The sequence below is a fragment of the Labrus mixtus genome, chromosome 17, assembly GCF_963584025.1.
Source record: "Labrus mixtus chromosome 17, fLabMix1.1, whole genome shotgun sequence".
NCBI lineage: Eukaryota > Metazoa > Chordata > Actinopteri > Labriformes > Labridae > Labrus > Labrus mixtus.
In genome coordinates, this window is record NC_083628.1 from 18370492 (window position 1) to 18388500 (window position 18009).

Genomic DNA, 18009 nt, shown 5'->3' on the forward strand with positions numbered 1-18009 from the left:
CTGTAAACCTTTCTGTGTTCTAACCTCTCCATTTTTCAAAAGCATCTCCAATATTGATCCTAGTTTGAGCACGTTTCTGCTCGTGGAGCTTATTAGAAACATGCAGAGGCTTTTTAGGTCGGGTACAATCACTTCTATCTGAACCACTTCTCTTGCCCGCTTCCATCACTGCAACACCTGTTGGTTTGACCTGATAACTGCTCTCATATCTGACAAACTGAGGGGCGTCCAAAACAGGCCGTGGGGGGGGGGGGTGCCTTAAAACCGTCTACCTTCTCTGGTCCAAACAAATCCAGATCATTCAGGACCAGAATCTAAAGTTAGAAGGAGGACATACTGGCTGCTGCATTGTTGTCAGAGAAGCACTTCAACATAACATGTTTCCTGAATGTCTGATCAGATAGTAAAATCACTTTATCATTTCACATCTCACTGATTGGACATTGAATGTATTTTCCCCCCTTTAAACCAGGACCTGTAGAGCTGCTTCAGTGATTTACGAGAACCATCTGAACTTGTGTTACAAAGTCAAACGTCAGAGTGTTTCCACTCTGCGGTCGTGTCGTGATGCTAACTTCTGTCTTTAAAGGTCCTGTGGTGGCAAAGAGATGAAACCGCTCTCTGAACCTTCAACATGTGAGAAAGAAATTAATCTGTGCAGTTTAAGACCTCTACCCCGAGTGTACACCAAGCTCTGGGCATTAAAAGGACTCGTGGAAACATCAGAGAACAAACACGTGGCCTGTTGGACTTTTACGACACCACAAGAGAGTTAGATGGAGTAAATAAACAAAGAATCTTTCCTGTCGTATGATTCGTCCTTACAGTGGAGGTCTGAAAGTCACAGTTCTTTCAAATCAAATTGGATTGACGGTTCTCAGATATTTCCCTTTGAAAAAGACTTTCAATGAAGGCCAGAAGTCTCTCTTTCTTAGTGTGCAACACTTTCATCTCATCATCTCTCTTTGTTATCTGCACATCAGACTCATTGTGATATCGTAAAATAATTTTGGTGTATTCATTTCGTAGACTGAGTTTTAAGGTCACCTCAAACTAAACCTTTGTAAGATGTAACCTTTGAGTTTGCTGGAGTCCAAAGGTGAAGATTAAAGGTTTAAAGGTGGAAGGGGAACACAGAACTTCATCAGGATTAGGAAACTTTCCATGGGAATAAACTGGGAATTTACTAAATTGAAGGCCCTTAACAGTGAACTTAAATATATTTGGGGAAAATCTATTTTAGAATAATTTTTGACTAAAACAACCAGATTTCATGCAAGTACACACATGTTCATAGCACACTGCTTACTGCAGGGCTATTGAGGCCACGCCCCCTAAATGCACTTTTTTGGGGATTTTCTTGGGATTTTTGGAGGGGGGGGGGGTGCATTTTACTTCATTTTTGAATGGGTTATTTTGTCTGCTTTATGACAAAACAAAATATTTATATTTATGCTTGGTTATGATACATTTAGATTCAATTACCCTCAATTTCCAGTTAATTCCCATGGAAAGTTTCCAGAAATTTACCAGAAACCTTCCACCCCTAATCAGGATTAACATCGATGACATCATCACTCTCACTAATGACACAATCCGACTTCAGGTCAAACTCTTCAACCATCATCCTTTAATAAAAACTTCCTCAGAATACAAACTCTACGCTCGTGTTTTTTTTTTTGTTCTTCTCAGAATACATTTGATATTTCTGTTCAAACCTCGGACATCCTGCATGCAAACTAATAAGACTGTTAACTGTGGTTAATGCAGACGCCGGATTAGTGAGCGGCTAAGAAACGATACGTGTGGTGCAGCTCAGCTCGGAGCGTCACGTGTCCAACATGGCGGCAGTGCAGAGGGACGATTCTACAGGTTACACAGCTGAAAGCAACATCGCACAATACTGACATGACTAATAAATTAGACAAACAAAAATATTCAACACAAGTTGATCCATGCAGGTGTGACAGGGATGGGGATCATTAAAGATAAAGACCCTTAACTCCTGAACGACCTGAGTCTTTACCGACACAACCATCGATATTATCACGGGGAAAGACGAGACGGTTCTCAGAGACCAGAGACACGAGGACCGTTTTCTAACATTGTAATTCCACAGACACAAGATCTCACAGAAACACACGTGATAAAACGTGAGTTCAGAAGAAAAACAAAGATGGAGGACGACCAATGTTGCAGCTTGGTCCCGAGGCTCGTCCAGTTGACTCATGACGCGATGCGACTTGACAGCTGTATCGATGAGCTCATAGGAGATGGATTTTCAGGGTTTGAAATAAGCGGACACAGGTCCTCATGGAACCGGGTTTGATCCCCATCCCTAGCTGTGACGTGATAAAGTTTCAGAAACATTTGAAGAAAATAAAGTGAAAAAAACTTTTTGAACATCTGGCTCCAGAAACAAAAACAGTGAAATACAAACGGTGTTCAATCTTCTAAACCAAAGAACTCAGAGTTAAACTCATTATTCTGATTCGAGAGACGTAAACAAGAGAGACATCTCAGAGAAGGCGTTTGTGGTTTGAAGCTACGGGGGGGGGGGGGAATGTATTTTTCACATACATTCCTGTATGTGAAAAATACGATCGTGTGTCTGAATGTAGTGTTTTATTTTGAAATTTCCTTGTCTGACTTCCGGTCCGGGTCGATATATTCTGTCCAGCTGGACGCATGCCTGCAGCGAGCTCCATAAAAAATAGACTCGCAGCGTATTTGAAACGGAGCAGAGTAGCAGTGGACCGCGGCGCTCGCCGTGGAAACTGGAGCATCGACTAGAGTGGCAGTGGACGGCGGCTTAATGCACGGCGCTGACGGACCTCAGCGTGCAGACTTTGTGGAAACTTGGGAGTCACAACATCATCTTAACAGGTGATAGAAAAACTAAAACAAAGCAGGAAGAAATAAAAAAACATGAGTGTAAAAACGTTGAGGTTATAAAAGAGCAGCAGAGAAGTGAGAGTGATGAGAACTTAACGTCTGATGAGACTCAATAATAAAAAAGATCTTCACAGGTAAACATGGAGGCGGCTTGAAGATGAATAACCAGCAAATAAAAGAGTAACGGCGGTAAAAGAATCAAACTGCCTGGAAGTTGATTTTTAACACTGGAAACTCGCAGAAGGCGGTCTGATATAAGTCGCACACAGACAGTCTGATTATTGGAGGAGTGATATAAAAAACAACTTAAAATGTGATCGCTTCGACAGAGCGGCGAGCACTTGAACACGTGCAGCTGGAGTGTTTAACCGTAAACACAATATATGTTCATATTAAAAATGAGACGAGTGTTATTAGGAATCACAAAAAAAAAGAGAATAAAATGGCGCCCGGCTCTTACAAAGCACACACAAGGTCGATTAAACTCAGAGAGGAACAGGTTAGTGGCTCGTGACGTGCAGCGGGAGAGAGCGGCGTCCCGCTGCAGAAGCCTTTACACAGTAACAGTGAAGCTGCGGCTCATGTCCGCAGACGTGCAGCACACAAGTGGTTAACACACACTGAAAGTCCAAACACAAAGTGCACTCACAGTCACACGTACATTATTTTACAGTAACATCAAAAGATCAACAGAGTGGTTCCCATCAGGAGGAGAAGAAACCAACCAGTTTCTCTCTTTTTTTTTTAATATTCCTCGTTCAGGATCCGCCGTGGAGCTGCAGGAGTCTGAACAAGAGGAGGCGGACTTGACGGCGCCTCTCGTAAAGTTTCAGAGAGCACGGCCCTGAAACATGTCCTCCTCCTGTTTTAATCCTCTCCTGGTCTGAAACAAGTCCTTCAGAGGGGAAAGGGAACACGATGAATCCTCACAGAAAGAAAAAGTGTTTAAAATCTCATGACGGAGATATATCCGAGTCTTGAAACCTGTTAGGCTCCGCCTCCTTTTTAAATCCAGCTGATGTGTATAGTGGTTTATTCCAGATTCCTCTTGTTTTTGTATTCTCAGTATATATGTATGTCCTCAGTAGTTGTGTACAGGTGTCTCCTGTGGGTCCTTGCAGGAGCATGATGACGGTATGGGTGGAGGGGGTCGGGGGGCGTCCTCAGGCCTCGGAGCTCAGGGAGGTCCGTGTTGGACTTGGGGGGAGGCGAGCGGCTGCACTGTGTTCTGTTCGGAAACTGTAGTCATACTGACACAGGGAGAGTCACACATTATACCTCTGCACTCCACAAACAAACTACACACCACACTGACCTCTGGTGGACACAGTGTGTTATTACAGGGACATTTTTTATCTGTCAAAAGTTTCAACATTAATCTCACATCTGCAGTTATCGCCACAGTTTTTCTTAACACATTTCAGGAGTAAACAATGTGTCATCAAAACATTCACACTCTTTGATCATCTGACTGAACTTATAACAGAGCAGTGACATTTTGTCACCTACGTTTTGCTTTTACATGTGTGTTAAACTTGAGTAAACTAAAAGTATCTCGACCTCTTGTCAGTCGGCTGAACTCACCTCTTTCTCGATCTCAGCCAGAGACTTGATGGTGATTCCCATCAGGTCGATCTGCTGCAGCTGAACACAGAGAGAGAGAAAAGAGGGTTAGTGCTCAAGTTTCACCTCTTCAGTTCAACAGATTTCAAACATTCTTAAGATCATTTAGTGTTCAAACTCAAGGGATCATTTTTCTACCACACTCACATCGGACGAGGCACAGGCAAACTTCTCAGAGATCATGAAAGGAACTCCGTCCATCGCTGAAAAGAGACGATTCAAAGACCAGTTACAAGTCTGCAGCTGAACGCGGACGGTTCATTTTAACAGTCAATCAGTACTATGATAGAAGAAGAGGAAGAAGAAGAAGAGGAAGCAGAAAAAGAGGAATACGCAGAAGAAGAAGAGGAAGAAGACGACGACGTAGAAGAAGAAAGGGGGTGGTGTGTTGCTGACCTGAGATGGCGTACAGGTTGGAGTTCTGGTGCTCGTAGTCCGGTCTGGTGGTGTTCTTCCCTCTGAAGCTGGCGGGGAGCGTCATGGAGATGTGCCTTCAAAGAGAAATCAAACACAGTTTCTGTTATTTCAATGGAACCAAACACTGAATATATTCATCCGTCCCCTTACTCTAGTGTCTAAAGCGCCATTCAGACCGCCGTTTCAAACCAACATGGTTTCTACCTCTGAGTTCAGCAGAGTTGTATGTCACTGTTTAACACAGCCGTTTCTGAAAGCATCATCCGATACGGGATAACAGCGTGTTGTGGTCACTCGTCTGTTCGGCTTAAAGCACTGATAACTCATCTTGTGCTGACTGCTGTTAAGATCCTGGGTGTTAAAAAAGGCCATCTCTCCAAACACTCTGAGCTGTCTGTTCGATAGGCACAGAGAACAGTGTCTGACCCGACACACAGTCTGCACTCTGAGCTTCAGCTTCGACCCTCTGGGAGAAGATTCAGGATCCCTCGGACCGGGCTGAACCGCCTTAAACATTCATCTGTGCCGAGGTCCGTTAATATTCTGAATAAGAGGTTTATGTAGGATGATGGACGTGCAATGTGTCGACATGTCACTGCTGCAGGAAGCGGTCTTTATGCATTTAGGGAATTGTTCCTTTTTTGTATGATCTCTAATTATGTACTTTTTTTTTTTTTATTATCTTGTAACTGCAGAACCAAGACACATTTCCTGTTGGGGACAATACTCATGAGGAATGTGACTTCCTGTTTCTTCACATTTGATTCAGCCAGATTAGTTTTGTACCAAAGTGTAGTTTTATTCTCAAACTAAAATCTCTGAACATGAAGTCTGATATTTTTCAACCCGGGAGCGGATGTGGTTTAATAAAAATCAGGATATTATCTCCTTAGAAACAGATACTCAAAGTGATCTGACAGCTCCAAAAACATGATGTACATCAGACACTCAGCAGACATCTGTCCTCTTTCCCTTTCGTCCACATTAAGACGGTTTCTCTTCGTCTGCACCTCTTCCTCCTTCTCTGTGATCTAAACTTAGACCTGTTTCCTCCCCCTGAGGAAGAGATGTTCAAGGACAGAGAACATCCTCTTTCCTCGCTTCAGGACTGAGCCCAGAGTCTGTGATGTGTGTGTGTGTGTGTGTGTGTGTTCATGCAGGAAACATGTGACACACGTGTACAAACACATGATCAGGGTGGACTTACTTGGGCATGGGAGCAGCGGGGACCGGGTTGGAGCTGGAGGTTGAGTTCACGTTCTGGATGTTGTTGGAGGTGGGGGTGTGTGAGGAGTCCTGAGCCCGAGGAACATTCCCCATCCGGTACCAGATCCCCATGTTGTTCAGCTCCCTGTCAGGCAGTAAAGAGGGATTAAAGAGTTAGAAGCTTCACATAAATCACGTCCAGTTTTATCTTTTGTCCCGGCTTCTTACAATGCGAGTCAACTTCTCATCCCGTATTTTTGATTTAAAGAGAAACTTCTATGCAGAACTTGGAATGAAAATGTTTTTACAGGAGGATCTGGAAGACTCATTCTGGGTATAACGGGTCCTCAGGGATGTTTTTGTGCTTTTCTATAAAAAGGTAGAATTCCAGATTTGCTCCATTTCAATGCATTCATCACAGTTGTTGGATGTGACACAGCAGCAGAGTCCAAACTATTTTTTAAAGTCCTGGTTTTAGACCATACGAGTCCAGTCTCTCTAAGGACCTGTAGCTTAAAGCTGGATATATACTCGCTGCTTCACCTTGTGTTTGCATACAGAAAAAGGCTGCTTCATGGAGATACTTGTACATTTACTCTGAGTATGTAAGCGTGTTACCAGAGGAAACCTCTAGAGGGCACACCAGAGAGTATCAGGCTTAGACAACTTCCTGGTTTGTCTCTGAGGGCGCACTCACACTAGACAATCTGTACCGTGCCTAAGCACTCTTCACCCCTACAGTCCAGTTCGTTAGACTTGTGTGAGTACTCCGATCCGAGCTGAAGCACGATACACTTTCTTGGGCCATGAGCACTTTGAAGAGGTGTGCTTTGGCACGGTACAGTTCATGCATGAGCACAAGCACGAGTACACAACGTGGACAGCCTTCATTATGGAGAAATCCAGAGTGTTCTGTCTGTATCTGAAATCTTAAACTAATCTGCTAATGTGGTCACACGTCTCAGCTCTTGAAGCGTTCAATTTTTTGCAGTTTTTCGATGAGAGATATTGATTGAGGTTTGTCTTGGCTCATATTCTCGGGGCTCCAGTCAATCACTTATATCTAGCAGTTATTAAATCCTCCTACGATCATCAGGAGGACAGCGTCTTATCAAGTCTACAGGCAGTATTAACAACCCCCCCCCCCCCCCGTGATCCCAGCATGCTCACCCTATGAAGGTGTACTGAGGGGGGGCCTGTTTGGAGCGTCCCAGAATGCGGATGTCACAGATGGCGGCTTCTGTGGAGTCCCGAGGAATAAACTTGATGCAGAGTCGCCTCTTCCTGAACGCCTGCTCCTCTGTGGGACACAAAAACAATGACGATCATGAACCGACACGCTGCATTAACAGCAGAGATAAACTCCCCCCCCCCCTCTCTCTCTCCTCTTCTTGATGACTTACGTGTGTCGACGGTCTCCTGGATGGGGATGAACCCGACGGGCAGAGTGTCCTTTATATCGATCAGCTTCATGTCAACAAGGACGTTACCTAAATGGCTCTGCAGAGAAGAAGGAAGCGGTTCATTCAAATGTTTCATGTGTTTGATCAAAGAGTGAGAGAGAGAGAGTGAGGTGAGCGTACGTACGTTTTCTTTAGAGAAGACCCGCGTGAAGCAGAGATAGCGGGTCACTTTGGATTTGAAGAGGCCGTCTTTCCAAAGGTCGGCATCCAAACCGTCTGTTGTCGTCGACACCTGGAGGAAGAGCATGCATCGGACTGAGTCAACAGTGAAATATCTGTTGGACTCTTTGTTGAACTTTTTTCAACTTCAAAAAAGAACAGGCAGACTCATCACCTCTAATCGACCACTGCTACTAAATGGTCCCATGTTTTCTGTCATTTAGTGTTAGTCCTAACTGTTAAAGAAAATGGGAATCTTTGGTCAGAAGCTCAAAACTTTAAACCAAGAATTAAAAGTGAAGCACGTCTAAAAATAGCAGCTAAGATCTTTGAAGACAGAAGACAGCCTGCATTAAAACTCTGACGGGACACAACTTCACACACATTTTAAGACTACAACAATCTGCATGCCAAGGAAAATGGACAAAGTGGACTGACTTTAAAACCCATCACAATGTCTGAAGAGAATGGACTATTTAAAAGGAGGCTAAACTGACTATTGTTAACTGACACCAACGTTTGTATACTGTGTTTACTTTGATGTAACCTCATCAAGGAAAGCAAATAAAATATAAGTAATAATTTAAAAAAAACTCTGACGGGACACAAATCCCTGCAAAGGCCAAGTCCCCTGATGAGGGTCTGGAGGTCCCTGATTGCAGGACCTGATCAAAGACAAACGGTAGCATCAGCCTCTCCCTTCACCCTAGCCTCAAATCACCTGCAGTGGACCTTTGACCCCAAAACCCCTGCTGCAACCCCCTTACATGCCAACATGTGTCTGTTTGCGTTCACACATACAGTTTATCACTAAAATCTCAGGATGTCTTCAGGAGTTTTTCTGCATGTGTGAAAGCACCAGAGGTGATGACTTAATTTTTATTTTTTTTACCCCTGACAGTATGATTACAGCTTGAAGAACCATTCTGGGCTACATCATCAAATCTGACTATTTTAAATCTGGTGATTGAGCTGTCCATCTGTGATGAGCTGTGTTTTAATGACTCACCACATCATATCCGGTGGGAGCCCTGTTCCTGGAGGCCACTACTCCCACTCCGGTGATGGGGTCCATGGGCATCTCTGGCAGAGCTTCAGAAAGGTCCCGAACCTCCGGCATCTTTGTACAGATCTGAAACAAAGGACGTTTTCACATTAGACACGATTGCCTGAGCATCTTTAGAGAAGTATGATGCAGCATTGTGTTTCGACACAGATTCTTTCTGAGTGTTTTAACATGTCTAAAGGGGTCTTCAAATTACAATCCCTCTGGTCACAAACCCCCCTGGACCCTGGGAGACACAGGCGAAAAACTTTAACACAGATAAACTGTAGACTTATGGGGTTTCTGTTGAAGCTTTTTAATCACGTTACTATGACAACACAGATGCAACAGGTGGATAAACTAAAAAAACAAACAATGTGGACTTTCCCACAGCGTCATCGTTCTCTGTGTGAACAGTTGAACTCTCAACGGTGAGCATTCCCTCTGCATGACATCACAATCAAAACAGAGCACTCCCCACAAACCAACACACCTACACACACACACACACTGTGGTCTTGTGCCATAGTTTCAACTTCTTCAGCTGTGAGGATTAGCCGACTCGCCTTGTCTTGTCTTAACGGATTCTAAACAGAGTGTTTCGGTTCTGGAGAGTTAAATAAAAAGTGAGGAGTTTCTGTGTCTTCCTGCATGTTTTTGACTGAAGGCTGTAACTATCCAGCCGTGTGTGTTTCCGCAGCACAGCAGCATATTAAACAGCAGTCAGAGGAGTGGGATTTACACAGAGACCCTCTTCACGCTGCCTGGACAACAGAGGCCTCCTGCTCAGCGTCTCCATGAAAACCACAGTCTTCTTTTCAGAGACGCCACACAAAGACGGAGAGCATAAAGGACTGACTGACTCCACACTGATGTCTGTGTGTGTGTGTGTGTGTGTGTGTCTGCAGTCCGAGAACAAAACGGACCCCAGGAGGCTGCAGACCAGTGATCTGAGACACTGGACTGCTGGTATCACTTCCACATCCTCACAGCAAACAGAGCACAGCTTTGTGTGAACGAGGGATGGTCAGGATTGGTCGACTTAACAGTTTAACGTCATCACCCTCACAAGTCGGGAACAGAAAAACAAGTAACACAAATCATCAATATGTTTTTATGTTGGCCCTCTGTGTCTCTCAAATATTGTGCTGAAACTGCAATGCAGCCGCCCACCACTAGTCGGGCTGTAGCTCTGATTAACGGACCTGCTCTCCTGGCTCTACTACCCGGATGTAAACAAGCACAGTGGACAGATATCATCTCGTAGGAGCAGAGCTGTCTGGCATCATTTTGATCTAGAAAATGGAGTGTGTATGTAGGCTGTGTCAGGTTAAACTGGTGTATGTACCGGAGTGATAAGTAATCACATTTAGCACAGGAATGTGGACATGAACCTGCAAGGAGAACCGAAGGCTCATGATGGTAGCAATGCTAACGTTAGCCACACTCAGCAAACCAAATGATATTGCTAAAGGGATACTTCACCCATTAGCATTGAGCTTTGTATCATCAGAAACCTGGTAATATTTTTAAATGGTCGTGCATCCCGCCCTCATTTTCCCCTGAGATAGGAACTCTTTGCACCTTAGTGGGAGTGGCCTGTGGTGCTGTGCATTCTGGGATTTGATGTCTTTCATCCACTTGAGCCAAAAAGACACTTTCTGCCTTTTCTTGGCCAAGAAGGCACCAACTTCAAAGTTGAATTAAAAATTAGTCTGAATTAAAAATAATGTTTAACCAACTCAGAAATGAGTCGCCTGGGAACATCCCGAGTGTGAATTCAGATGTATGTCAGTAAACTATTCTCAGCTTCTGCATCAAAACATGTAGAGGATAATGTAAGAAGAACTGTAGGTAATGAAAGGACAGACTTTTATTCTCAATAATGAAGGAGATAATCCTATTATTAGTGGCCAATGTTCAAACCCCAAACATGTTTGTTTCACTTTGAAATGAAGCCAAGGGAAGCAGTAAACCCTCACAATAAAGACGTTGAAACAAGGACACTGAAACACAAGTGAAACTGCTTTGTATGGAATCAAAGCCCTCAGGAGAGGAGCTGAGACAGAAGGTAGGAAACGCCTCGTTTGGTCTCTGACCCTTTGATGGTATCCACATCCACATTGTGTTGTCAGAAAAATACTAAAAATGCTTCTAGGCTCACTCAGTATTAAAAGTGTGTCATCTCAAAAAGAGGAAGTGGCTTCATTAGGAGTCAGCGAGTGAGTGCTGTGTTACAGATTTAGCCGTGGTGAAGAGGGCAGAGTCTGATCCGGTGTCTCATCTGGAGTCTGCAAGATATGTTCTATCTTTAGAGCTGCAGCTTCGACTACAAACAACTCATATTTAAAATAACCGACTCATGACAGGAAAATAAAAACAAATTTTAATCTAACAAAATGGGAATGTCACCAATCAACGATGGATTAATAATCCACGTTCAGGAAATCTTTTTTGTACACAGCTGCACCACATCAGCCCAGGTGGCATCTGAACTGCAGCCTTCAACTTTTCACACGTCTGATCCTGGTCACAAAGGTATGTGGGCTGGATGTTTTAGGGGACTGATGGGAGCAAACACAAAGATCTCCTTGTCAACAGCTGCAGATGTTGACAAAGGCCCCTTTGGAATCAGTTAAACTCCAGCTTCGTGTGTCTGCAGCTCTGTGTAAATTTGGACAAAACCAGACAAGTAGCTAGTGAGGAACTGGTTGTACCAAACATGAGATTTGAACTCGATGTGACCAATCAGAGAGCAGTGTTTGCCTTCCTGCCATGTTTGTTCCAGTGTTTCCTCATGGAAGTGGCTTAACTTCTGTTCACTGACATTCAAACACAAACTCTAATGTTTGTACGATATGACAAAGCATTATGATGAGGGGAGAACTAAGGCCTACAGCCTTCATCTACAGCTAGTGTCAGATGACAACATTGTGATGAACAACTACAACATAAGGAGAGAACTAAAGCAGAAGTAAGAGCAAAGTCATCAAAGAGTTCTGAGGGATGTAATCGATCACAGAGAACACACCAAACAGACGTTAAACCCCTCCGCTCCTCCTGATCCTACAAGTTCTCCCACCTCTCAAAACCATCACCATGACAACCACATTTTACAGAGGACGACACACCTAATAGACGCTAGGTTTAAGATTTAGGGATTAACTTCTCCCTACGTTGGAACTGTATCAGCAGGTGAAACACCTTAAATGTTAGCAGAGCGTAACCTCCGTCCTGAATTTGAAATTCTGTTCAAACTAGGCGACGTTTGAGCTCACACGGAGCTGCAGACACACACGGCTGGTGTTTCGAGTCGTCACAGGTTTCGGTGAAGTGGATGTTATTTTAAAAGTTCTGTTCAAACATGACGTGACACTTTCAGGCTGCATTGCTTTGTCTTGCAGTCTGCTAAACAAGGAGGGGGGGAAATGACCCCCTTCCTTTGTCAACACAGCTGGGAAGGAAGAACAGCTGGGAGTTAAAAGTTAAAGTCAAACAGTGATGGGTCTGCAGACTCATGAAAGTGTGCAGTTGTTTTCACTCAGAAATGTCCTTTGAGTTTGATTTTTCTGTAAAAACGTAATGTGCATCCTATAACCTGCTTCACCATATTCCCTTCATTTTCTATGGTTTTTTTCTGCCTTCTTGTTCGTCATGTTTCTCCAAATTGTATTTATTGAAAAGGGTTATATCACTAAAGTGCATCTTTTTATTATTATATAGCTATTTCGGCATGCTATTTCACCAATAGAAAATCATAATACATTGAATAAAAATGCCTTTTTTTGTCTGATACACTTTGGCCACTGAACACTTCAGCCAGAGGAAAACATTACCAATTTATAACAACAATTGTTGAATAAAAGTATAATTTTACGTTTTAATTAGCTGCTGTTTGAGCCGAATTTACTGCAACACCATGATTCGTAAATGAACTGTCACACTGTTCTGAATACAGATAACATCTCCAATAAAAAAGTAAAATAACAATAAATTATAAAATAAACCAACGGAATTCGGCCTGTTCTCATCGTACTGGGCAGGGACTACATTAGATCTAAACGACTAGATAACCCTCTTAAATGTTAATGTAACTCAACAATAGAAACATTAACCTAAATGATTTTAATAATCTTGTTATTTTTATATTACCTGCTCATGTTAGCTTGCTAACCCGAACCTTGATTGTCAACTGTAACTGAAAGATAGCATCTAGCAGGCTAAACAGTTAGCATGCTAGCTGACGAAGTAACCAAACACCAGCTACGACAAACGGAAAACCTTATCAGACTATCAGGCTTTCACACGTATTTTTGGTCTCCTGTTAGGTATATACAGTCCCTCTGGCTATATTAAAGCTCACCATTTGTGTAGTTTTGTCTCGTCTGAGATAAAAATCCGCTTTTCATGCCTCAGTGTCGCTTGAGGACACCGAATCTACAGCAGCTGCTAATGCTAGTTAGCTAACTAGCTTAGCTGACTAGTCCTCTTACCAGTGAGGTGAACAGCTCGATCCAGCCGGGCGTCGTGTGTTTTCTCTTCTCTTACACCTGCTCACACCTTCTCATAGCTTTGTGGAGACTCGCATATTTCATGAAATTGCAATGATCGACGAAGGAATCCGAAACACAAGCTGCTTTGTGTGTGTTTGCATGGTGGTGGTGCAGCCAGCGGTACGAGCAGCAGGGTGCCAATCAGAGGAGGAGGAGAAGTGAGGAGGGGGTGTGATCCGTATATACTCCCACCCTGCTGCAACACAAGCTTAACAAACATTACCACTGGCTGATGAAGGTCTCTTTAATTGATCAGTGGAGGGCTGCAGGAGCATGTTGGGTTTTTAATGTTTTGGCTGCACATGGGAAAAAAGTCTATATAATACCAGACTCTGCTAATCTTGCAACAAGTTTGTGTGAACTGAGTTAATATTGCACATCTGCCTGAAAGTGTGAAGCCCTAAGATAAAACTTGCATCACGTTAAGATGCACCGTGGGTCAAATTCCTGTTTTAAAGCCCTATAATGTTGCATCTTATAAACACTTTTGTACTCTGTCAAGCATGCAGGGGCGTGTCCAGACTTTTATTAAAGGAAGGGATGGGGCTCTGACTTTGCAGGGGTGGCATGCAGTTTGTGTGCAAAGACACAAATAGACAGCCCAATAGATAGATAGATGGATAGATAGATAGATACTTTATTCATCCTGAGGGAGATTCACGACTGAAATGTTCTTTCAGTTGAGTTTGCACAGAAGCAAAGTGAGTGAGGACTAATTTGTTAATTAATTAGGGTGTTTTATTTTGAAGGCCTGTATTTCTCAGTGAACACTGGGTGCTAAATGATGTTGTTTGTGTTCAGAGATTAACACTGAGTTATATTTGAGTGAGACCGATTGATCTACTTTTTGCAGTTTGGAGTCATGTTGTTGATACACGAGCTTCAAGTATTTTGCATTGTGTGCATAGTTCTTATTTTTGTGTGTATAAAAGGAGTAAAAGCTGCTCATGTTGAATAAACAGAAAACTGTTTTATAGTAAAGTTCACAGATCTGGTGTTCAAACCGAGCGTCATACAGTGAGTCAGTTCCTCTCTCAGCCACAAGATGCTGCAGATATTCTGTTTACAGTTCAGCCTCTTCTTCTCTAATGTTAGCTTGTTTTAAAAGTTGTGTTGAATTGAATCCTTCAGACGGCAGCACCCGAAGGATTTTTGTAACTCTAAACAAACACAAACAAGAGTGTCTGACAGTTTCTCCTCAAACACATGTCGTGATTCAAAGTGTTGAAGTCAGTTTACTGTGAATCATGTAAACTCAGGGCTGCAAGGAAGTTAAACAAAATCACTTCTAAATATACAAACTGAAGGTCAGAGCTCTTCAGCATGCAGTAACGCAGCGCTTAGCTCCCAAGTTCTTCCCAGTACTTGGTAAGTAACCTGGCCCCTCTCCAGCCATCAGACCAACTTCCATATTATGGTCTGCACCAGAACTTGAACCAGTGACCCTACAGTTTGACCCAAGTCAATCGAGACTGAGCTACTGCTGCCGCCCCAAGGTAGCTGATATTTTAAAGACATATTTTAAACATATTGCATACTGTTTTACTCACTGTTTTGTACAGGTATGCTTCAGTGACAAAGTAGAGCAAGAAAGAATTGGGTTGTAAAAATATTGAATATTGAATAAATATTGAATTTAAAGCAGCTGTCAGTATCTTTTTGTTTGTGTGGATCTTGGCGCCCCCATGTGGACAAAGTATGCAGTGTGAATTTCCCTTTAAAGCTCTGGTAATCAAGATTTGGTATTCCTTAAAAAGCCAGAATCTGGATCAGGGTGGTCTTATCCTAAAACACCGGGCCCTGGGTTTAAGGGGTTAAATAAACATAACAGTAAAACCAGAATGGAGAGATATATTTACCTCCTAATACTCAGACTGATTGCTTTGTTTCATTTAATTTTTCAGTGAGGTAAGGTGCAGGGAGGGGCTTCTCCTCGAGTGACCCCGGCTGATCCTGACACCCACACACACCCAGAGACGTATTCAGCAGGAGAGAATAACCCCGACGTCTCAAAGAGAGATCCAATCTGTGAGCGGCTGACAAAGGACAGCACAGACCTCTCTGTTATTACCATGTGTCAGGGAGCATTAGGGGAGCAGGGAGAGGAGGAGGAGGGGGAGAAGGAAGAGGAAGAGGAGAAGGAGGAGGAGGATGAGGAGGAAGAGGAGGAGGAGGAGGAGGAGGAGGGGGGAGGGCTACAGGCCCGATGTGTGTCTCAGTCACATCTGCTGCCACCAGAAACGTCCTCCATCCACTCAGGGCTGTCATTATCTGCCCCTGACGGTGTTTGGATGAGGAAGGGGAGGCTTGAGATGCAGGTCTGATGATCCAAATCTTCCTCCCATCCTCTTTGATTTAGTTAAATTGTTGTAACATGACAGAAGCAGAAGTGCTTTTACGGCAAAGTCTTCCTTTTTGTCCATGCTGGGAGGGTCATGTTTGGGTAAAAATAAAACCCCAGAGGCTTGATATAAAATGCACTTAACAGAAATAATTTAGCTGAGGACAACAAGCTTGTTAAATCAGATATTTTAAGATTAAGATTAAGATTTACTTTATTGATCCCTGCAAGGGGAAATTCTGTTTTTCGGGAAATTCTGGAAATCTTCTCTGGCTTTGAGGACTTTGTCGCCCTGATTTCAGCCTCTCAGGCAGTTTGACCCTCCTAGATTGCACAGCAGTGTTACACTGTGTTTCATGTCACTGTGTTTAGGTTTATTTTAAAGATTTTGAGGTCGGGGTCAGGCGGAGTCTTTGTCTGAATGTGTGTGATTAATGTGGAAACAGCCAACAGGTTTAATCAGGTCTAAAATGTCCCAGTGTTCATCCTGCACACCTCAGCACCAGCAGAACCTGACAGACAGTAATGACATTCATGGAGCAGCTCCAGTGCACGCTGACTGATCGGCCCTTCACACAGAGACCCCCCTCTCTCTTCATTATCCCCACCCATACCTCAGGGACCTGGACTGGGAGCTCTGATCCAGACTAAATGGTGCTGCTCGGAATCCAGAGACACAGAGAGCGTACAGTTGTTTGATGTTTTTTGTTAGTACCTGCTTTAGCACGACGGATTAAATTTAGCTGTTGTGCTAATTCTGGCATTTTGCATCAAAACACAACATCATTAGAAACCAACATATACAAATAATAATCAGACTAAAATGAAGAGATTCCAGGGACATTGCTGTGATGAGTCTCACATACCTCTGTATCATTCTGTAATCCTGACATCCCTCTCACCCTCCTCCTCTCGTGGCCTCATCCGGCCTCCTCAGGGACTCAGCATCATCTGAAGATGAAGCTGCTGCTCTCCACTCGCTCATCACATGACCCGAGGCAGCGAAGGGGTTTGTGATCGGTCAGCTCTCCTCTTCATCCTCCTTCTCCCAGCGCTGACTCAGTGCCGTTTTTTACTTGACGTTTCGGCTCTCGGACAGTCTGTTCACTGCTGGGCTCACACAGACGTGAACAGAGGAGGCACCGTGCCAGTTTGCACTAGCAGCAGCGTCTCTCTGCAGGACTTCATCGTCCTGACGCTGCAGCAGAGATCTCATCCTGCTGAGAGAGAATCATGTTGTTTTCTTGCCACAGGGCCAAGTTTGTGAGTTCACAGCGACCCAGTCAGGGGTCGTTAGAGGAAAAGTGACACGGAGGGCTCAGAGGATCTCAGGGTCTTCAAACACAAGAGGGACTAAATTCTGCTTTAGTTTTATAACAGCTTCTTTCTTCTCGAGTCGACTCAAGCCTACAAACCATGAGGATAATAGTCAAATATTTCTCATGACCTGGATCATCAACAGACCCTCATGTGTCTCTGAAATGAGGGTCTGGACTGTTTCATTTCAGTTTGATGGAAAAAAGGGTTGGATAATATTTTGAGGAGTTTGCAATATAAATATCTAATTTGATATCAAGAGTTTCCTACTCTGAATCTACTCTGTTCTCTCTGTTGTGCTTTAAAGCATGTAAACTTGATTCAGAAGATTTTAAAGATGTGGTTAAAAAATTAAATTTAAGGCAACAAGCCGAAGGAATTTGGTTTGGTGCATTTTGGCGCCCAACGAGGCGCAACTGCCTCCCCCTCTTAGACATGGTGCATTTGTTGACCATCAGGAGACGTGAGGAGTTAAAGAACCAAGTGGACCGAAGAGTTTCAGTATTATTACCAGATTTAGATCAAACCTGACTCTGCTGGTGTCTACAGCCCGTTGTTTGCTAACTGTTAGCATGTAGAGTATGTGTTTGTGTATTCATCTGTTACCATGACGACAATAAGCTACATTGGAGAGGCCAATTTATTACATGCTAGTTGAGATAGGTTGGTAAGGTTCCAAGATGGACGAGGAAAGAGACGACTTTTAGGTGTCAAATGGATTTATTGATTTCTTCGTATCAAACCTGAGACATAACTCGGGTTAGACGACTTCCTGCAGCCGCTAAAGCTGCTAAACATGAGACAACAATGACACCACTAACGATAGAGGCTAACTTTATGTCTAAATGTTTTCTGAATAATATCTGCAGGGATGTACACTCTGCTTCTCTCTCTCTCTCTCTGCTTTGTAGCTGAAGGCTGCTGTATGAACTAGCGCCGTAAAGATGAATGCACTTCTCACCAGATTTCCTCGACCCGCTGAGAAAGTTA

General features: G+C 43.5%; 2 protein-coding genes across 2 annotated transcripts in view; both read right to left on the bottom strand.

The window, feature by feature from the left end:
• ajm1 (apical junction component 1 homolog) overlaps positions 1 to 18009 on the bottom strand; it is a 142316-nt gene that overhangs the window by 74782 nt on the left and 49525 nt on the right. The gene's annotated exons all lie outside the window — the stretch shown is intronic.
• Positions 1608 to 13508, bottom strand: mvb12ba (multivesicular body subunit 12Ba). The gene is made up of 10 exons (XM_061061420.1): positions 13302 to 13508; positions 8773 to 8895; positions 7729 to 7836; positions 7545 to 7641; positions 7312 to 7441; positions 6143 to 6286; positions 4915 to 5009; positions 4666 to 4721; positions 4480 to 4539; positions 1608 to 4145 (listed from the first exon to the last, which is right to left on the bottom strand). Exons 2-10 carry the CDS (start codon positions 8881 to 8883, stop codon positions 4059 to 4061), a joined length of 888 nt encoding a protein of 295 aa, XP_060917403.1. The 5' UTR covers positions 8884 to 8895; positions 13302 to 13508; the 3' UTR covers positions 1608 to 4058.